Source organism: Erpetoichthys calabaricus, chromosome 3 (assembly GCF_900747795.2).
Source record: "Erpetoichthys calabaricus chromosome 3, fErpCal1.3, whole genome shotgun sequence".
Lineage (NCBI taxonomy): Eukaryota > Metazoa > Chordata > Cladistia > Polypteriformes > Polypteridae > Erpetoichthys > Erpetoichthys calabaricus.
In genome coordinates this window covers 193,224,075-193,246,104 of record NC_041396.2, presented here as the reverse complement: position 1 = coordinate 193,246,104, position 22,030 = coordinate 193,224,075, and the positions used below count along the sequence as shown (strand labels likewise).

The window sequence follows — 22,030 nt, the reverse complement described above, 5'->3', positions numbered from 1 at the left end:
CATTTCTTTTCTAATTTTGGAAGTGTATACTTAATACTGTGGTATATATAATAAATGATATGAACATAGTGAAAAGTATTAAACTCTGCATTAAGCTCTATGTGTTTTAAGTACAGCATCTAATTTGCTTTTTTGGAGCTTTGGGTACATGAGCCATATGTCTGCCATGGACAGTGGATCCTCAAAACATGCAAACTGGATGAAAGTATGCTTTTAAACAGTTAATAATGATAGCCTTTTGAGAACAAAATAAACTTGACTAAAAAGATTCTAGAAAAGATGAGTAGGTGAAAAATCAGTGAGCTGCATATCAAAGCTTCTGCCAAATGCAAGTACAATTTCAAGTACAGCTGACAAAAATGCACAAAAAAATAAATAAACATAAAATATAAATCAACAAAGTAAGATGGGGCAAGCAGATATGGTATTATGAACTATTTAGTTAACTGTTCTGTAAATAATGTTGCCTGGGTTGGAGTTGGGAAGAGAATTAGTTTTTCTAGATTTGATTAAGTTTATGTAAATTTCTTTTTTTGTTAGAAAATGGAACCCTGAGAAAAGGAAAAACAACAGTGGAGGATACCAGGGCCCTGTTGAATGTCTTCCTGAACTTATAGCTGCTTGTGATGGAAGAGAAAATATATTTACTTCTATTGTGTCTACTGAATTACAACCAGCCCTTATTTCACAGGTAACTCTCTCCAGGTTAATGAACTATTTTCAAGGAATAAAATAAAACTTGGGTAAAGTCGTATTTTTTCTAAAGTCACTTGCTTTTCCCTCCCTTTTTTGAATTTTGGGTTATGGGTCACAAAGGGTTATCCTAGTAGCTATGAGTTTAAAGACAGCATTCAAACTCTATTGCCAGGTCAGCTTTCATAGTAAACAAAATGATTAGAACATGCCATGTATACATACAAGATAATTCTGTTGAAATGAAATACTGCCTCTGAGCAACATATTGGCATTGCTAAAATCTATGCTATCCATGTTGTCTATCCATGTCATTTATTTTCCTGAGTATGTGTTTTTCTGAATGCAAAGCATACTGTAGTTATACTTTTTATCTTGATTATTAGAAACATAATTTTGACATTGTGATGTATACTGTGGAATTTGTCATTACATTAGTAATTGTCAAGGTTATTCTGTTGAGCAATAACATTAGTAAATGTCTCTGAGAGGCTTTTAAAACATATTTTTATATACTTGTACTTTAAAAGGTGGCTGTTCCCTTCTGCTTTGCTCATTCTTTGATACTGTATAGCTTACTGCAACAAAGCATATCACAGTAAAGTTCATTATAGATTCACACTTCCTATTGCATTTCATATCTGTTTGCAATAGTGCCTCCATCTCAAGTAAATTAACCAAAATATTCAAATATAATAAATTCTTACAGACTTTCAATTTATTAATATACATTTAGACTTTATTGAGATAACATTTATAACAGTAAAGTACAACCAATAGACTATTAAGTTTATAAACAGCTGTCTTAACCTTCATGAAAATAGATCATGTATAAAGGAGGAGAGGGTGCTTGTGCTCTTTCCCAGTACTCCTACGAATCTACCCCCCAGTGTGCTCTAGTGGCCTTGGCATTAACAAGGATAACAAAGTGGTTATTACCTTCCCAGTTTCACAGTGCCAATACCTTTTATAGCTAAATCATTCCATTTGAAACATCCTGTATATAATAGTATTATGCATGCGGATATACTCTAACTACATATACTACATAAACTACATATACTGACTAACTCATGAACTACATGTGGCACATGAAACAATACTGCCATTGGATAATTTCACAGCCGACATAACACCATATTCCTTTCATTTACAATAGTTCAAGAAAAACCCACAGATCCCATGCTGCCATCAGAATCTATGAATAGTACAACACATTTGGAATAAACTAAATGCCACACTGGTGTTCACTATAGTAGCTCAGAGAGCCAGGAAAGGTGGATGCATTGAGTTGGCATCATTAGAGGCACTTAACCTACATTATAAATATTAGATGTAGATCAGTCAATACTGTTTTAATCAATTTGTTTAATATGTCAACACCAAAGTCTCACATTTCTGCTGGGTTTAAATCTACTTCTATTATTTCGGTGCCTAAGAAACTTAATGTGTCCTCTCTAAATGGTGAAAATCAGTTTGCAGAGGAAAATTTACACACCAGTTGAGAATGCGGTCACCTTATGCACCCTCTACACTTTGCATACCAATCAAGGTATCCAGTTTCCATATATGGTTTTTGTTTGTGGATTATAACATAGCCTTCAATATAATTGTCACAGTAAGTTTTTTCATGAGATAGTTGAAATAGATATTATTCAAATCTATGTGTTTTCAATTTTTGAATGTTTTATTAGGCATAAAGCAAGTGGCCAATGTACGGAGCTTTGTTGTTTGTTATATCCTCTTCATTCATTGTATACTAGTAGCAGATTTTTTACTGCTGATTCTGTTAAATGAATTAACTAATTATATTTGAGACCTTTGCAGAACTAATAAGAAGGAATGATGCATTTCTGTATTAGAATCTCCAGCTTTATATACAGTGACAACTTAAAAAGAGGTGGTCTCTGATTTCAGACAGATCAAAACTTGAATGTAATCTCCATGTGATTGATGGTAAGATAGTGGAGTGGTTGACTACTTGTGAGTTTTTTGACATGACAGTTTCCTTCTGTTTGAATTGGTAAACCTGTCTATAGTAAAAATCTTAATGATATTCTTGCGTCTTACTCCAGTTAGTGGCAGGGGACCCTACTTGAAAACTTTCAGAAGATGATAATGATTTTTTGTGAAAACATTGATGAGGCACCAACTACCCTATTTCTTCCCAAAACTTGCAGTATAACAGAACGTCTGTCACAGCTTTAAGATTTACAAGTGGTACTCCAATCAAAACCTATTCATGAATAAAAATATATTTTCAGAACTTCAAAGTTTCCTAAAAGAATCTTTCTTAGAAATAGTTCATTTTGCAATTGTTGCTTTTTCAGTTTTTGTGAATTACAAAAGTTATTGACCCCTTAACGTTGATACCTAGATACTGTATATGCAATGGTTTTACTGAAATTCATAATAGAGAATATTAAAAATTAAACATAAAAATATTATTGTTAGAAAGGAGTATGTAATTAAAATACAAATCAAATATCAGGTGGGGTTAAATACATTGTATAATCTGCACAACTAAAAACAAGTTGACATATTATTATAAAATAATAATGATAAAATATTAACAAGTCAACAAAAATGTGAGCTGCTGTCTCACATTAAGGAGATCATGAGTTTGTGTCACGGGTCCTCCCAGTGTGGAGAGTACTTTGATTTGTTTGAAAGTGCTATATAAACATAAAGAATTATTGTTATTATTATTATTAAAAATGTAACATGATACTGCCGCCTGTAAAAAAATAAAAATGCTTTAGTGTAACCATTCTTTAGTAATTAAATCATAAAAATAGTTTACCCCTTATGAATATAAATAATTTATTTAATTTATCATTGAAAAAAAAGTAATGAAATATGATCATACAGCATGTACACATTAAATAGATAAATAGAGACTTTGCTTTAAACTTTTCAGTGTTGTGTGCTAAATTGTATAGTACATACTTTTTATTCTATGAGGACTAAAAACAGGATGCTTCATTTACAGTGGGGATGTTGTGCTATTAAACTACAAGAGGCGGAGCTCTGTAAATAAAACTTTTCAATTAATTTGCATTAGTTAATGTTCTATCACTTGGGGAAAAGAACACCATGAAATGCCTGGCTTTGTCTCATGCGCTGATGGTTATTTGGCTCAGTAGCACTTCAATTTGCGTAGCAATCTGTTGCCGTCGCTTCAGTGAGTTGATCCCAGGTAACATCAAAATCCTGAATTATTCCAGAAATTAGTGGGTTTATAGCATCAATTTAAGTGCTAATTGCAGTAGTAATGAGAAAAGGCAGTCACAACTGTGAGGCTTGCTTTGGCTGTGCCATCAGTATGCTCAGAACGGCTGCTGACTGGCAGAGGATTTGGCTGCTAATTAAATAATTGCATGCGTGGAGGTGTTCTCGTCTGATTCAGTAGATGAAGATTAATCCTCAGATAAATATGTTTGGCTGGTGCTGAAATGTTTTAGCAGGTCCTATTGCAATAGCCTAGAATGTGTGCCTGTATGTTTTTTTTATTATTTATTTATTTTATTAAGAGGTATTCACTATCAAAAAGCTCATATGACATTTAATAATTTTACAAGATATTTTTACAGGATAATGCTTGGAAATGTATTTAGAAGGATTTAAGTTTTATAACACTAGTGTTGATATCTTGAAAAAAATAACCTTAAATACACATTTTATAAAACTTTTTTGTGTATAGATTTATTTAAATGTTTTGATTTTTTTAATCCAAGATATAAATTAGCATAATTTTAAATTACTATCATCTGCATGCTGTAAATGATCATGTTTTGTGTCCCAGCAGTCCTGTAACTGAAAGCTATTTACAGCAGAATACATAAAACAGTCTCCTTTTTCTCTGAAAAAATGTAATGACTTCCATAAATGCTGAACATGTGATACTCTGCTTAATGTCAGAATGTCAAAATCATAATGTTACTTTTATCTTCTTTTTTTGAAGAAGCCATTGCTTTTTTTAATTAATGTCAATATCTAAAAGATTTAAAAATTATTCCAGGATTTTTAAAATTTTAATACTGTAAGTGAAATAGCAATACATAGATCTAAAAACTGAACATTTATTTTTTTCTTTTGATATGTTCATAATTCTGCTTGCTGAGTCATTAAAATTATTTTCTACGACTGGGACCATGTCTATATTGTACCAGCTAAGATTCTATATATGACAAATGCAAGTGCCCATTTCCAGTTTTCGTGTGTATTTTTGTCTGTTTTCATCCTTGTTCTTCCTTTATATCCCAATGAAAATGGAAGAAGATTAGGAACTTAATTATGCCAGGAAAAAAAATTGTAGCAAGATGTATGTTTTGTGTTGTTTTTATTTTCTCTTATAATATATAGTGTTTGCTTTGAAATGCTGCTTAGAGTCCCCATGTTACATTACCATAACTGGTATGCAGTTTCACTGGATGTCAGTAAAGGTTTTTTTTATGATTCTCAGTAAAACAGGTGAATTAATGCATTTGGGTGCGACATAAAGGACAAGCCATCATTAATTAATGTGATGAAGGAAAGAAGTAAATGCAATATGTTTATTTAATGTGAACTACAGTGATATCACTGACTGATGATAAATGTATTTGAACATTCACTTGAGGTGCTACAGTGTGAGAATCTGTGTGTATTGTGTATATGGTAGGAAATATAACTTTTTTTCACCACATTGTAGCAATCCATCTAAGCCATTAAGGATGACTGCATCTTATACATCCTCAGGTTCAGTGAACATGTTGTGAATTATTATGGGCAAAATAGATTGATGTAAACTACTTTAAAAACCTGTTTCTATATATGTTTTCTAGTGTGCAATTAATACCTCTTTGTGAACAGAGAGTTCGTTGCAAGTACATAGCTTTCATTCTTTCATTTTGTATTTCTATAACATTGATGTGGGCGGCACGGTGGCGCAGTGGGTAGCGCTGCTGCCTCGCAGTTGGGAGACCTGGGGACCTGGGTTCGCTTCCCGGGTCCTCCCTGTGTGGAGTTTGCATGTTCTCCCCATGTCTGCGTGGGTTTCCTCCGGGCGCTCCGGTTTCCTCCCACAGTCCAAAGACATGCAGGTTATGTGGATTGGCGATTCTAAATTGGCCCTAGTGTGTGCTTGGTGTGTGGGTGTGTTTGTGTGTGTCCTGCGGTGGGTTGGCACCCTGCCCAGGATTGTTTCCTGCCTTGTGCCCTGTGTTGGCTGGGATTGGCTCCAGCAGACCCCCGTGACCCTGTGTTCGGATTCAGCGGGTTGGAAAATGGATGGATGGATAACATTGATGTGAAAATGATGACACTTTTCTAAATATTCAATACAGTACACCCCAAAAATTCACGGGGGTTACGTTCCTAGAGCACCCGCGAATTGGGAAAAGCCGCGAATTTTGGATGTGGTTAAAAAATGCCTATTTTTATAGTTTAAACCCTAAATATGCCCCCAAAACACTTTCATTTAATTTCAAACTCAGCTTAATACATTATCTAAAAAAAGAATGTAAAGGTAAAGCTGTATACTGTATTGCTATGTCTTCCGCAGTGCAGGAATGTAAAATACCAGTGTTACCGCTATATGTACTGTAATTCATGCCAGTGCGTTTTCATTGCCAGAAGCCTTAGAAGGTGCAGGGCATTTTGGCGGCATCTTGGGGCTTTAACCCTTAAACTGCCAAATACTTGGGGGTTAATGCATCCCTGGACGCCAAATACTTTTTTGCTGCACTTTAAGTAAACAGCACAATTCACAAAGAAAAAGCGAAATTTTAATAGAACACATTTTTTTTCATGCAAAGAGCATCACAATTACTGCAACACTGATCATTTTACACACTGCTAATGAACTGTAAAAACTATGTAAAAAACTACTGGAACAATATGTACAAGATGCAACTGACGCCATGGATGAAATTAAGTAAATCACCGAGCCAACTGCGCTTGAACTGGCAGCACGCAAGCACACAGAGGTAAACGCTGATGCTGTCTCAATCCCAAAGACAGTGAGGCTGTAGTGTGTCATGCTTGGGTCACAGAATTGCAGAAATACAGGAGATTGTAGAGACAGGAACTTTATTCAAACACTTCAAACAAACGTGTCTCTTTCAGAAGTAAAACGAGCTCAGTATGCAGTTAGCTCTCGATTAAGGAATTGACAAACATCATAGGGGAGCACAACGGGAGCAGGACCCCCAACAAGAGCAGAGGATGTCTGGGGGAGGAGAGAGAAAGCAATCAGCCAAAAAGGACAGGTGCTGTTCAGGCTTTTAAGTATGTGTAGCATCGCACAAGAAGCATATCACATGACAGAGCAGCCGCAAGTAAGCCCTGCAAGTAAGGGAGCAATGTGAAAGTAGTCTGTCAGCGTTTTTTAAGAGGGTTTTTTGAGGAGCGTCCGTGTCTTCTAGGGGTGTGTTCAGCACCCCCTGCTCACAAGGGGCTGGCAGTGGTCATGAGCTGGCTGCTCAATGAATGTACAGCACTGACTGATCAGCTCCTGTGTACTCGCAAATGGCACTGGGAAATGACTATAGCTGGTTGTGGCAGTTTAAAGGTTAAGAGGAACAAAACGGAAAACACAAGAACACTCAGCTGGAGATGCATCACAGTCAATCAGCAGCAAGGAGAAATAAATAACACTGTAGTGGTCTGGTGCCGCTAAGATTCACACCGTCGAGAAGATGGCGATTTATTTATTTTTATGGTGGAGATTCCAGGGATGCACCCAACCTTGACCCAACCCACACGCATTCACAAACAGAGACAAAAACAAAGCAATCCAGTAATCAAACAGCAAATAAAGAGTGTAATGAAAACAAATGAAATACTGTAAATGAAAACAACGATACCACCCCTGTTCCCCTTACAGCGATTACACATTAAATACAACAAAGCACCAACAAAACACACACAGTAAATCATGAAAAACGGCAATGGATGAAATGTAATGATGAAAATAGATAGTCCAGAGATCCACATGTTGAATGGGAATGTAAAGATAGTCCTACCGCTAGTTCCTGAAATGGTGAAGACGGGTTCAGGAGTGCTTCTTTCTTTGCAGGATGGCCGTGAATCCACTTTACAATCCTCATGTGCACAGGCAGACGGCAGACAATACAGACGCCAAACACGAAACAATCCAGAACAAAACGAATAAGTACAGGTAACCCAACAGAAGGCAGGCAGAGAGACAAGAACTTGAAACACAAATTACAAAAAGCTTTTTTTTTTGCTTTTGGTTACTGGCCCCCTTTTTAAATGCCACGCTGACATCCTTTGACCACCATAGCCCTAGCACCCTCAGCAGAAGACCAATCAGAGCCACTGCAGGGACTGCTGGGAGTCACAGTTTCAAATTCTATTGGCTACTTTCACAATCTCAAGCCACGTTTCCTCTACAGTTGCTTCCTGTTCTCTCTACAGTACAGTACAGTACAGAAATCCCTCCTCCATCGCGCGGGTTGCGTTCCAGAGCCACCCGCGAAATAAGAAAATCCGCGAAGTAGAAACCATATGTTTATATGGTTATTTTTATATTGTCATGCTTGGGTCACAGATTTGCGCAGAAACACAGGAGGTTGTAGAGAGACAGGAACGTTATTCAAACACTTCAAACAAACGTGTCTCTTTCAGAAGTAAAACGAGCTCAGTATGCAGTTAGCTCTCGATTAAGGAATTGACAAACATCATAGGGGAGCACAACGGGAGCAGGACCCCCAACAAGAGCAGAGGATGTCTGGGGGAGGAGAGAGAAAGCAATCAGCCAAAAAGGACAGGTGCTGTTCAGGCTTTTAAGTATGTGTAGCATCGCACAAGAAGCATATCACATGACAGAGCAGCCGCAAGTAAGCCCTGCAAGTAAGGGAGCAATGTGAAAGTAGTCTGTCAGCGTTTTTTAAGAGGGTTTTTTGAGGAGCGTCCGTGTCTTCTAGGGGTGTGTTCAGCACCCCCTGCTCACAAGGGGCTGGCAGTGGTCATGAGCTGGCTGCTCAATGAATGTACAGCACTGACTGATCAGCTCCTGTGTACTCGCAAATGGCACTGGGAAATGACTATAGCTGGTTGTGGCAGTTTAAAGGTTAAGAGGAACAAAACGGAAAACACAAGAACACTCAGCTGGAGATGCATCACAGTCAATCAGCAGCAAGGAGAAATAAATAACACTGTAGTGGTCTGGTGCCGCTAAGATTCACACCGTCGAGAAGATGGCGATTTATTTATTTTTATGGTGGAGATTCCAGGGATGCACCCAACCTTGACCCAACCCACATGCATTCACAAACAGAGACAAAAACAAAGCAATCCAGTAATCAAACAGCAAATAAAGAGTGTAATGAAAACAAATGAAATACTGTAAATGAAAACAACGATACCACCCCTGTTCCCCTTACAGCGATTACACATTAAATACAACAAAGCACCAACAAAACACACACAGTAAATCATGAAAAACGGCAATGGATGAAATGTAATGATGAAAATAGATAGTCCAGAGATCCACACGTTGAATGGGAATGTAAAGATAGTCCTACCGCTAGTTCCTGAAATGGTGAAGACGGGTTCAGGAGTGCTTCTTTCTTTGCAGGATGGCCGTGAATCCACTTTACAATCCTCATGTGCACAGGCAGACGGCAGACAATACAGACGCCAAACACTAAACAATCCAGAACAAAACGAATAAGTACAGGTAACCCAACAGAAGGCAGGCAGAGAGACAAGAACTTGAAACACAAATTACAAAAAGCTTTTTTTTTTGCTTTTGGTTACTGGCCCCCTTTTTAAATGCCACGCTGACATCCTTTGACCACCATAGCCCTAGCACCCTCAGCAGAAGACCAATCAGAGCCACTGCAGGGACTGCTGGGAGTCACAGTTTCAAATTCTATTGGCTACTTTCACAATCTCAAGCCACGTTTCCTCTACAGTTGCTTCCTGTTCTCTCTACAGTACAGTACAGTACAGAAATCCCTCCTCCATCGCGCGGGTTGCGTTCCAGAGCCACCCGCGAAATAAGAAAATCCGCGAAGTAGAAATCATATGTTTATATGGTTATTTTTATATTGTCATGCTTGGGTCACAGATTTGCGCAGAAACACAGGAGGTTGTAGAGAGACAGGAACGTTATTCAAACACTGCAAACAAACATTTGTCTCTTTTTCAAAAGTTTAAACTGTGCTCCATGACAAGACAGAGATGACAGTTCCGTCTCACAATTAAAAGAATGCAAACATATCTTCCTCTTCAAAGGAGTCAGGAGCAGAGACTGTCATAAAGGCAGAGGAAAATCAATAGGGCTGTTTGGCTTTTAAGTATGCGAAGCACCGCAGCACAAAGCTGTTGAAGGTGGCAGCTCACACCCCCTCCGTCAAGAGCACAGAAAGAGAGAGAGAGACAGAGAAAAACAAGCAAGCAAAAATCAATACGTGCCCTTCGAGCTTTTAAGTATGCGAAGCATTGTGCAGCATGTCGTTTCAGGAAGCAGCTGCCCAAAAGATAGCAACGTGAAGATAATCTTTCAGCATTTTTAGACTAGCGTCCGTATCGTCTAGGTGTGGGAACAGCCCCCCTGCTCAATCCCCCTACGTCAGGATCAGAGAAAGTCAGCGCAAGAGAAAGAGAAATGTAAGCTGGGCAGCTTCTCAGCCATCTGCCAATAGCGTCCCTTGTATGAAATCAACTGGGCAAACCAACTGAGGAAGCATGTACCAGAAATTAAAAGACCCATTGTCCGCAGAAACCCACGAAGCAGCGAAAAATCCGCGATATATATTTAAATATGCTTACATATAAAATCCGCGATGGAGTGAAGCCGCGAAAGGCGAAGCGCGATATAGTGAGGGATTACTGTATTGCCACAAAAAAAGCCATAAAAATTGTGGAGGATATTTGCGGTTTCTGCTAACAATTATTAGGTATGTTCTAAAGAAAAATCTACAGATGACTAAGGCCGCAAACTCTGAACCGCAACTTTGCGGGGGTCTACTGTATGTCTAAGTAGATTTCATCACACAGAGTGAATTAGCTGTCAAAAATGTATGCATGTTAGAAGTACTAGGGTGTTGTACCGTGTTAGCCATTATGAACGTAGAAGAATGCATGTTAGAAGAAATTCTCATTGAAAGTCCTCTTACAAGTGGTACTGTTTCAAGATGGCAGCAAGACAGAGTTTTCACTCTTATTCAGTCCAGAGAAACTGTTAGCTCTGTACTTACTACATGCAGAAAGCAACATACATAACAGGAAAACTTTTCTCACAATTATCTCATATATAAACGTATATGAGTGGAAGTGTGTGAGTCTGTCTGTCCGGCCCGGAAGTGAGAGGTGGAGTCAGAGTAAGGGCTCCACCTCCAAGGATACAGAAACGAGGCGAGCACGTCAGCAAAACAAAACCTCCAAAGAAAGAGTCGCTCACTTAGCCGCTGATGCACAAGTGATGCGAGCACATCAACAAAATGAAACCTACTAGGAGAGAGATGCCCAGAGTAGCTCCTTTCAATAACCTAACATCTCTACATTTAACTATTTTTTCTGACAATTTCAATACTTTCTAGGGCTTACACAGCTAGTATAATACATTTATGAAGCACGATCAAACTATTGCAACTACAGTAATCCCTCCTCCATCGCGGGGGTTGCGTTCCAGAGCCACCCGCGAAATAAGAAAATCCGCGAAGTAGAAACCATATGTTTATATGGTTATTTTTATATTGTCATGCTTGGGTCACAGATTTGCGCAGAAACACAGGAGGTTGTAGAGAGACAGGAACGTTATTCAAACACTGCAAACAAACATTTGTCTCTTTTTCAAAAGTTTAAACTGTGCTCCATAACAAGACAGAGATGACAGTTCAGTCTCACAATTAAAAGAATGCAAACATATCTTCCTCTTCAAAGGAGCAAATAAATCAATAGGGCTGTTTGCTTTTAAGTATGCGAAGCACCGCGGCACAAAGCTGTTGAAGGCGGCAGCTCACACCCCCTCCGTCAGGAGCAGAGAGAGAGAGAGTTAGAGAGAGATAGAGAGAGACAGATTAAAAAATCAATACGTGCCCTTTGAGCTTTTAAGTATACGAAGCACCGTGCAGCATACTTAAAAGCTGCACACAGAAGGTAGCAAAGTGAAGATAATCTTTCAGCATTTTTAGACGAGCGTCCGTATCGTCTAGGTGTGCAAACAGCCCCCCTGCTCACACCCCCTACGTCAGGATCACAGATAGTCAGCGCAAGAGACAGAGAAAAGTAAGCTGGGTAGCTTCTCAGCCATCTGCCAATAGCATCCCTTGTATGAAATCAACTGGGCAAACCAACTGAGGAAGCATGTACCAGAAATTAAAAGACCCATTGTCCTCAAAAACCCGCGAAGCAGCGAAAAATCCGCGATATATATTTAAATATGCTTACATATAAAATCCGCGATGGAGTGAAGCCGCGAAGGGCGAAGCGCGATATAGCGAGGGATTACTGTACTTTAAATCTGTACGATACCTGTTTGCATTTAGATGACATGCTTCTTATTTAGCCTAAAAATTATTAAGTGCTTCTGCATGATTTAAAACTCAGAAATTATTTAAATCTGGTATTTCTTATTAAATGATTTTGATATACTTTCATTGTTTTTACTCCATGTGGAGTTTGCACATTTAACCCTAATGTCTACAGAGGTTTTCCTCCGGGTGCTCAGATTTTCTACCTTAATCCAACAAAGATGTGCAGATTATGTTAATTGGTAATTCCAAACTGGCTCACTGTCAGTGTGTATGTATGAGAGGGAGAGAGGGCACTGTGTTCTGTACAGGGCTGTTTCCTACCTTGTGTCCATGCTGTGAGGATGAGCTTTGGACCGATGTTCCCTCTAGGCTGATCGCTCCCATATTTTAGGAGCACCTCTCACAAATTTTGCATGTATAATATAATGTTTAATGTGTTTTAAGCATCACTTTTTCCAAAACATTTCATCACAGTGAAAGTAAATCCCACCTGTTAATAATCATAAAGACCATTTCCTTTTGTTTTTATTAAGGCAGGCATAATTGTTGTCTTTTTCAAGAAGGTGGGAACAATAGATTCTCTGAGTGAGGTTTTAAATTCTGTGAAAGTGCCAGCTAATTGATCAGTTTTTAAAGCACTTCCTGAAATTACATCTTGACCTTGATGTATTATGAATGTTGACACTTAAATTCCTCCTTATGTCATTCAAAGTAGCAAGGAAGTAATAATCATGCAGTGCTGCAGGCACTTGCATGGCATTGACTTTGATATCATGGTCAAAGTGGGTACAGAAAACCTAAGTCAATTGAGGACCAACATTCAACATGTGCCACTCTCCTGCACCATGATGAAATCTGGGAGTGCCTTAATAAAGTCCTCGAATTTACATATCTTGTTTCCCATTTCTAAATCAGTTAGGCATTTTTGGCTGGTAAAACTACCTGTAATGGTTTACTCTGTTATTTTAGAATATGTGTATTTAATTTATGAAGTTACATTTTATGCCCACATCCCATTCACATATTGTACATCTGCCCTTAATACTAACAAACCCCATTTCATATTTGAAGACAATAGCATTATTATTGCCATTCTTATTTTGTTTTTAAATGATAACATTCTAGATAGCCCATGTCATTTCTCTATAGCCAGTACTTATAAAAACTTACTGTGGTCTACCATGAGCCAGTGTAAGTTTTCAGGTCGTTTTACTTTTTATACCTTTAACTGTTGTCATGCATGTGTGTCTGTAGATCATCCTCAAGGCTCCTCTCAAGTATGTGGTACCACCCTGGGTTGAGAGGGGGCACTGTCATTAGTCATGTCCTCTCCTATTCCACCAACAGCACTGAAAAGATGCCCTCTTAGGGAACCTGACAATGCCCCTTCCGGTTTCCCGGCTAAATATAATAAGGTCAGCAGAAGGAGGCGGCACTCTGCGAGCACGACAGTGACGGAGCTCCTGTGACAAAGCCTGAGTTAATACAAGCATGATTCAGGCTATTTTGTCTGTCTTATTTTGTTACCTTTGCACCAGTGAGCATCTGTATTTTCGTTAAAGGAACCTTGAAGTAAACAGGGATGACCAATTTGTCACCCCAACATTTCCTTCTCTAGAACTTGCAATTCATCACTCGTCCACACTGTTCAAGTACATTATCATATTATCAATTATGCGGGTAAAACACCCTTGTTTATCTTACAGAATGCTATCACTAAAGAAAGCATTTCTTTCTTTCTTTCTTCCCTGGGCTAATTTTTGTTTTCACAGAAGCACTTTAAATAAATAAATAATTACATATGTACATAAATAGATTGATAAATAGATATAAACATACTATGGTCTGAACACACACCAGAATGACTGATAAGGAAGAAAAATTTACCAAGTAAGAAAACTTATGATTTCTGTCACAATCACAGTGATGTATTATGGAGTGTAAGATTGACGCTATATAGCACCTGACCCGACACAGATTGGACCCACAGGCAATACACAGTCCCAAGCGCACAAGTAACACAAGCCCTTTCTCTTCCTCCTTGGCACCACCACTCCTCCCAGGCAACTTTGTCCTCCTCCACCCGACTCTGGCCACTGAGTGGTGGTTGCTGGCTCCTTTTATAGTTCACCCAGAAGTGCTCCAGGTGCTTGATCCCTGAGTTCCGGCTGCAATTCTGGGTGTGATGAATATGTTGCCCATATGGACTCAGGTGTCCCAAACACAGTGCCTGCGGGACCCAACAAGGCTGCACCCAACTCCAATTCCCAGGATGCCTTGCGGGAACCAGAGGCACTGCTCCACCCCAGGGAGGCGGCCATCTAACGTCCAGGGGGAGGTATTGCCGTGTCCAGGGCTGCTCCCCCTGAATATCGCGTGCAGGGGCGTCCCGACTGGTTATGGACGCCAGCCACCTGTCACAGGAGACATATTGCTATTGGTATAAAGAAGCTCCAGTAGTATTTCTTCACACACTTTTGCTGAATTATTCGTTGACTGAAAGTTCTCCGTGTTAGTGTGTCAGAGAGAGGATATGCAGCATGGTTCATAATTGCACTCAGTTTTGTTTTAATCCTCTCCTTTGCTAATACCTCCAAGGGGTCTAGAGTATGTCCCAAAACTGAGCCTGCCCTTTTAATTAGCTTTTTAGTTTGGTGGGCCTTTTTTGAAGTGGTGTTACCAGTGCAGCACACCATAGCATAGAAAATTGAATTGGCCATTACAGAGTTGTAGAATAAAAGGATGTCACTTCCCATATTGAAGTAACCCAGTCTCCTAATGAAGAACAGTCTGCTCTGTAGTAAGAAACAGTGTTCTGAGACCAGTCCAAGCTGTCATTGATGTGAACCTCCAAGTACTTGTAGGAGTGAACCACTTCTACACCCACTCCTTGAGACAAGTCCAAGCTGTCATTGATGTGAACCTCCAAGTACTTGTAGGAGTGCACCACCTCTACACCCACTCCTTGAATAGTGACCTGATATAGACACTCTTTGGTATTATGGAAGTCTATAACTACTTCCTAGGTTTTGATGATTTGGTGAGGGAAGATAAAGCAGACTGGGAGAGGATTGAGATGAGTCCATTTTTAGCTACATTTTTCTTTAACCACATGAAATTTTACTTTGAAATTTTACAGTTTAAAAATATTGGATTGTGACTCTTTTCAGCTGCTCAGTGTAAGCAAGACAAAGTTACACTGTTTAGTAAAACTTCAAAAGCAGCCAAAAGTAAGGTCTCATATCTAGATTATAAAAAAAATCAGTTCTAAAAAACAAAAGCTTGGTAACATTAAGGAATTATTAAATTTCATGATTTAGAATTTCAAGGGTCTAAACCATAAACAGAAAAAAAGCATTATCACATCTAAGCTCATTGAAATCAGTTATACTCATATCTTTCTTATGAGTGACTTTAAATATTAAAGATCCATCCAGATTGAACAGACAGTGGTTTTGGACAGGTATTTCATTCTAATTATCGCAGCAAGACTAGAGGAGTGAGTATACTGATTCATAAAGCAATTCATTTTGTGGCTTCTAAGATAATCTCTGATTTTGAGGAATGCTGTATCATAGTAGCGAGGTAACTGAACAAAGCTAAATTAAATCTGCCTAGGATAAACATGCCTAACTGGGATGATTTTCTTTCTTTAACTTTCATAATGTGCAGTCAACGAATTGTTTTGGCAGGATATTTTAACTGTGTAGCAAACCCTGTTCCAGATCAGAATATTATTAGATGTTTTATAATAAAATACCACAGATGACGGTAACGTATTAACACTACCTGAATTTGAAGATTCTGTTAAATCTCTGCAAAACAGTAAATCTGTAGATCCAAATTAATTAATTGATTGATTGATTAATTATTTTTGATTAATTTGGTCTGTTATTGCTCACAATGTTCATTGAAGCTGCAAAAGATAACCTTTTATTCAATGTTTCTTGCAACAATTAATATACGGGAAGCATCTCTATAAACTATGTCAGTGTCTTCCGAGGAGTACAACCAGAGGCAGAACTGAGAATGGGACCTTTCAGTTTGAATTTCAAATAATAAATGGAAGTCAACCATTGTTATATAGGTTGAACATCCCTAATCTAAAATGATAATGGGATCCAAGTCTACATATAAAATTTATGTTTCATATAGGGCTGGCGATATAGAATTAATTTGATATTACGATAATATAGACCTGAAATCCAGTATTTGATATTTGCTCAGTATGTTCCTCAGTAAGATCAACACCATAGAGATATGTATGTACACATCTTCCATACAGAGGTCAAAAACCTATTTTATTTTTTTAAAATAATAATGAAATATTAAAAAAGGAAACAGGTTAATTTATTAATATAACAATTTAATGAGCAGATGTGGATGAAAGAACCACTTAGCTTAAAAAGCATGTTTTTGTAACCATTTTTGTATCTACTTATATTTCAGTTTTCATTGTATATACTGTTTTACATCTTGTCTACTTTACCAGCATCTGTGTCTGCCAGCCACTATCAAATTAATAGACACAGATCTCTCTTTCACTACATGACTTTTTGTACAAGGTATGACAAGGCTCTTGTAATGATAAAATATAAACACATACAGATAAAGGTGAACTCCACTCTAATGACCCCATATAGACTAGACATATGGGATATCTTAAACTGATGTTAATTTGATTAATATTAAAGTTTTACAAATAAATACAAAAATAACATTAAGCTACATCACTGCTCATTAATAGAGATGAGGCTAACTTGGTTTTAAATTTCTGTGAAAGAAATATAAGCTGATCAACTGCTTCTGGCTTGAGACATGTTCTGTGGCATGTTACTATGCTGCTACTAGCACTGAAAGCATATTCAGAACGTGAGCTGGTAGCTGGAACACAAAGATATTTTTTTGCAAGAATGCTTAATTTTGGAAAGAGGGCTTTATATTCTTACCACCATGTGAGTAGATTTACTTCACTATCGGTCTCTGCAGTCTGCAAGTAGTTCAGCATTACAGTTTCAATCTCTGTTCTCTGAGGCAAGGTGTGTGAAGCCTCTGGCTTTTTAAAGCTTCCAATTGGCCTCTTTTTTTTTAAAACTGATGGTGGCACTGCAGCTGCCACTTGTTGAGCAAAGTGTACAGATTCTGCAACTGTGTGAGGAAGAGATGTGTGCAGATCAAGTGCCAAGAACTCTACTTCTAACATAGGTTTTTGCTTCACTTCTTCAATCTTTTCATTTCAAATGTATGGCAGTTCTAAATCTGGGTTCTGTTAGTTAAGTCATGCCCAACAGGTCTTTAGTGGCAGGATCACCAAACTTTTCTTTGAGGTAGCTAATAATGTCAGTGTTGATGCACCTTGTTAACTCAGAGTCCCCTTCTTGATGTACCAGGAAGTTGGTTTCAAATAAGTACAGCACTGGTTTAACACAAGACACAGTGACATATTCCTCACTGGAACATGCATCTGTGAATTCCAGAAAAGGTCAAAGAGCCTTGTCAACTGACTTGAACATGTCAATGTCATGCCAAGTTAGGGTGAGGTGTCTTGTTTTTTTGTCAGATAATTGGTCTTAATAGCCTGCTGCTGTTCCAGTACCCTCCACCTCCACCTGGTAGGAGTTTCTGTAATTAGATTATGTGTAGATAGCTTCATGACTGTCTGTGCCAGAAATAAATCTTTTTTTTTCCAGCTGCAAGAGAAAAAAACAAAAATTATTTTGCACGTACCAACTGCCCCATCGATGTGGGGTCCCTCATACTTCTTTCTGAACAGATGTTATACAGAAACCTTTATAAACTAATCATTCAAATTGACATCCAAGCACCATATTCCTCCTGTTTTATAAAATATTCATATAACACACACACACACACACACACCATGAATATTATGTCTCTACATTGTTTCACTATGTGTAGACTGTGCCTTGCTCAATAGACATTCAATTATTTATTGATTCTTATATTTTATATATTTTTCAAATAACTTTGAATTGCCAGTAATTCTTAACACTTTAGCAGCACAATTCTGAGTTATACCCATTGGGATTTTACTGCTTACCCAACCAACCATGACATAGTGAGAAAAGGGTGTCTCATTTTACTGAAATTATGGAAAAAAGACAAATTCGCTCTATAAGGAATTGTTCTAAACATCTTCAAAATTTGGCAGAAATTGTTTAATTTTGTCCTTATTTAGCTATGCATACTGGACCTGTTCTATAATCTTTGCAATGTTTTATTTTCCTATCTCCTTTTGAGTGAATATCTCTCACTAGATCCTTGGATTTCTTGCTGTCTCTGGATATGGAAGAAAGTTTTATCTTTTATCTGTTACCCAGGATATCCTCACTATATGATTGGCTGTTTGGGGTCTATCCCACTAATGCCTTGGATTCCTGAAGTACTTCACCACTAAGTGGTGATCACTTGACAGTTTATGTGCTCTGTCTACTGTCCTCTGTTTACTGTAGAAACAAGAAAACATAGCATGCATCAGATGACGCACCAACAAGTCTGACTTTAGTCCTGAAGTGGTACTAAGAGCACTTAAGGGTTATTTTATATTTGAGCAAGGTGTTTATAATGGATTGCCATTCATTAGAACAGAATTTCAATAACATTTCACCTCTTTGATTCAGATCAGACAGACCATTCCTCACAATCATGTAACAATGAAGTCTCCCTATAATACTACATTGAGCAGAATCAATATGTGGTTCTGTTTCAAGCACCGCACCCACCTTCTGTATTAAGAATAAAGTCATATTAGGACAACCCTCAACCACCAGTACAGATGACATCCCCACAACTGCCAATGCATCTCCTGAAGTTCTCTAGAGTATAAAAGAGATCACTCATGGTTGAAGCTTTCTGTTTTGGATCCTTTGCCAAAAGTGAATTAACAGCCTTTGTCCCAAGGGTCAATTTCCTTTGCAAGAGACTGATAACCTGATGGGAATAACATTTAACCCTCAGCTTATGCGTTATATGGCAGCCATATGTAGCTTCTTTCGGACAAATGTGATAGGGACACACTATTTTCACAGTCACCAGGTGCTTGCTTATATGTCCTGTCCTCTGCACTGACTTATGTTTGTTTAATGTATTCAGTTTCTTTACATAGCATAAAGGTCATTTGCACTGTGGTCTTATATGTGGCTTGACTGGAAGACTTGCATTTGCTGGTTGAAAATTGGGTGTTTGCAATGATAATCTGTTATCCATCCATCCATCCATTATCCAACTCGCTATATCCAAACTACAGGGTCACGGCGGTCTGCTGGAGCCAATCCCAGCCAACACAGGCCGCAAGGCAGGAAACAAACCCCGGGCAGGGCGTCAGCCCACCGCAGGGCACACACACATACACACACACCCACCCACCAAGCACACACTAGGGACAATTTAGAATCGCCAATGCACCTAACCTGCATGTCTTTGGACAGTGGGAGGAAACCCACAGAAACACGGGGAGAACATGCAAACTCCACGCAAGGAGGACCCTGGTAGAGAACCCGGGTCTCCTAACTGCAAGGCAGCAGCACTACCCACTGCGCCACCATGCCGCCTGATAATCTGTTATTTCATGTGATATGTTTTATCTTTAATGAAAATAAGTTCTTTTTGGTCTGTTTTAATCGAAAATATCATGCTTTTCTTCAGGGGAGAGGAATTTATGTGCATATAAAGACAAAATACTGTGAAATTTGGAATATTAAATTTTCTTTTAAAAAAAAATATCTCAATTTAATACCTGTCTCATTTATAAATCAGCTTTGCCCTAATTACCTCTGATGCTAAATGTGGCTTGCATTCACTCCACATCCTGTTTTAGAAACAGCTAACTATACAGTGATCCCTCGCTATATCGCGCTTCGCCTTTCGCGGCTTCACTCCATCGCGGATTTTATAAGTAAGCATATTTAAATATATATCGCGGATTTTTCGCTGCTTCGCGGGTTTCTGCGGACAATAGGTCTTTTAATTTCTGGTAAATGCTTCCTCAGTTGGTTTGCCCAGTTGATTTCATACAAGGGACGCTATTGGCAGATGGCTGAGAAGAAACCCAACTTACTTTCTCTCTCTCTCTCTCTCTTGCGCTGACGTAGGGGGGTGTGAGCAGGGGGGCTGTGTGCAGCTGCTTCCTGAAGGACATGCTGCACATTGCTTCGCATACTTAAAAGCTCAAAGGGCACGTATTGATTTTTGACTTTATTTGTTTTTCTGTGGCTCTCTCTCTCTTCCTGCTCCTGATAGAGGGGGTGTGAGCTGCTGCCTTTCAACAGCTTTGTACCGGCGGTGCTTCGCATACTTAAAAGCCAAAAAGCCCTATTGATTTTTTTTTTTGACTGCTTGCTTTGCACTCCTTTGAAAAGGAAGATATGTTTGCATTCTTTTAATTGTGAGACAGAACTGTCATCTCTGTCTTGTCATGGAGCACAGTTTAAACTTTTGAAAAAGAGACAAATGTTTGTTTGCAGTGTTTGAATAACGTTCCTGTCTCTCTACAACCTCCTGTGTTTCTGCGCAAATCTGTGACCCAAGCATGACATTCTAAAAATAACCATATAAACATATGGTTTCTACTTCGCGGATTTTCCTATTTCGCGGGTGGCTCTGGAACGCAACCCCCGCGATGGAGAAGGGATTACTGTATTTACTTTTCTTAGAGAAATTTTGTTAATGCTCAATGTGTTTATGAAGGTTTTCACTGATAATTGCACCTATGTAAAATTCTAGGACTTGGCAAAGGTTGCTAGATTCATAAGAGCTTTTTTCCCAAGAGTTGAAATGGATGACTGGATTCGCATTTACAGTATAAAGCATCACAAATATACTGTATGTATACTGTGATAATAACCCATTAATCTAAACCAGATATTATTATACAATGTTAAAAGCTATAATAGATGTTAATTTTTTTTTTAATTTTATTTTACCTAGTCTTGGTCTTTCCTGTGTCTGCTGCCAGTTATTGAAGTTGGCATGAGCATCAAAGGCTCCTGGGAAGATAGTCAGGAACAAAGTGAAAAAATTCTTCCTCTTGGTGTATCTGAAGTCAGGAATGAGAAAAATTGGTTGTCTGTACACGCTGACCAAGAGTATGTACTGCAGATAAATCTTCGCCGCATCATTCAAGGACATCAGAAGGTAGAGTAACAATTTTTGGAACGTGTATGGGTTTTGACAACAGTGCCTGAAAATGTCATTATTGCATTTTACTCATTTCTCATGTAGTTGCATTGTTACCTGAAGGATTCTAATATTGCAAAAGTAACTTAAATACATTCAGCTTATTTTTATTAGTCGCCGTTCAACATATGACAAAACATAAATTCAAAGCATAATTATATAAAAATTCATACACATACAGTTGTGCCCATAAGTTTATATTCCCTGGCAGAATTTCTGAAATATTGGCCACTGTTTGGAAAATATAAGTAATCATGTAGAAAACTTTCCTTTTAATTAGGGAGTGTGCTCAGATGAAGCAATTTATTATCACTTATTTGTGTGTGCCCTTTTTAAATCATGGATTTTAACCATGGTTTGCTTTCCTCCACTCTCACCAATTTTTACCAGTTAGTGGATTGTAAAACTAAAGAAAAAAGGACCCCGGACTTGTTGCATGCCAATGTTAAAGAGGCATGCAACTCGGTTGCTTTTGCCACCTTTAGGCCAATTGGACCATAATTTGGTACAGCTCATACTTGCAACTAAACACATTGTCCAGCGGCTGCCAGCCACTACCATGACCATGCAGGAAAGGACAATGGTGGCTGAAGAGGCTCTGAAGGATGCCTTTGAAAACAGTGGCTGGGACATGCTTGGTGAGTCACATGGCC

At 38.4% G+C, this 22,030-nt stretch overlaps 1 protein-coding gene across 2 annotated transcripts in view; it reads left to right on the top strand.

The window, feature by feature from the left end:
* ascc3 (activating signal cointegrator 1 complex subunit 3) overlaps positions 1-22,030 on the top strand; it is an 854,735-nt gene that overhangs the window by 818,284 nt on the left and 14,421 nt on the right. For both annotated transcript variants that reach the window (XM_051925342.1, XM_051925343.1), the window contains exons 39-40: positions 541-691; positions 21,129-21,335. In XM_051925342.1, coding sequence (XP_051781302.1) covers positions 541-691; positions 21,129-21,335 — 358 coding nt within the window. The remainder of the gene's footprint in view (positions 1-540; positions 692-21,128; positions 21,336-22,030) is intronic.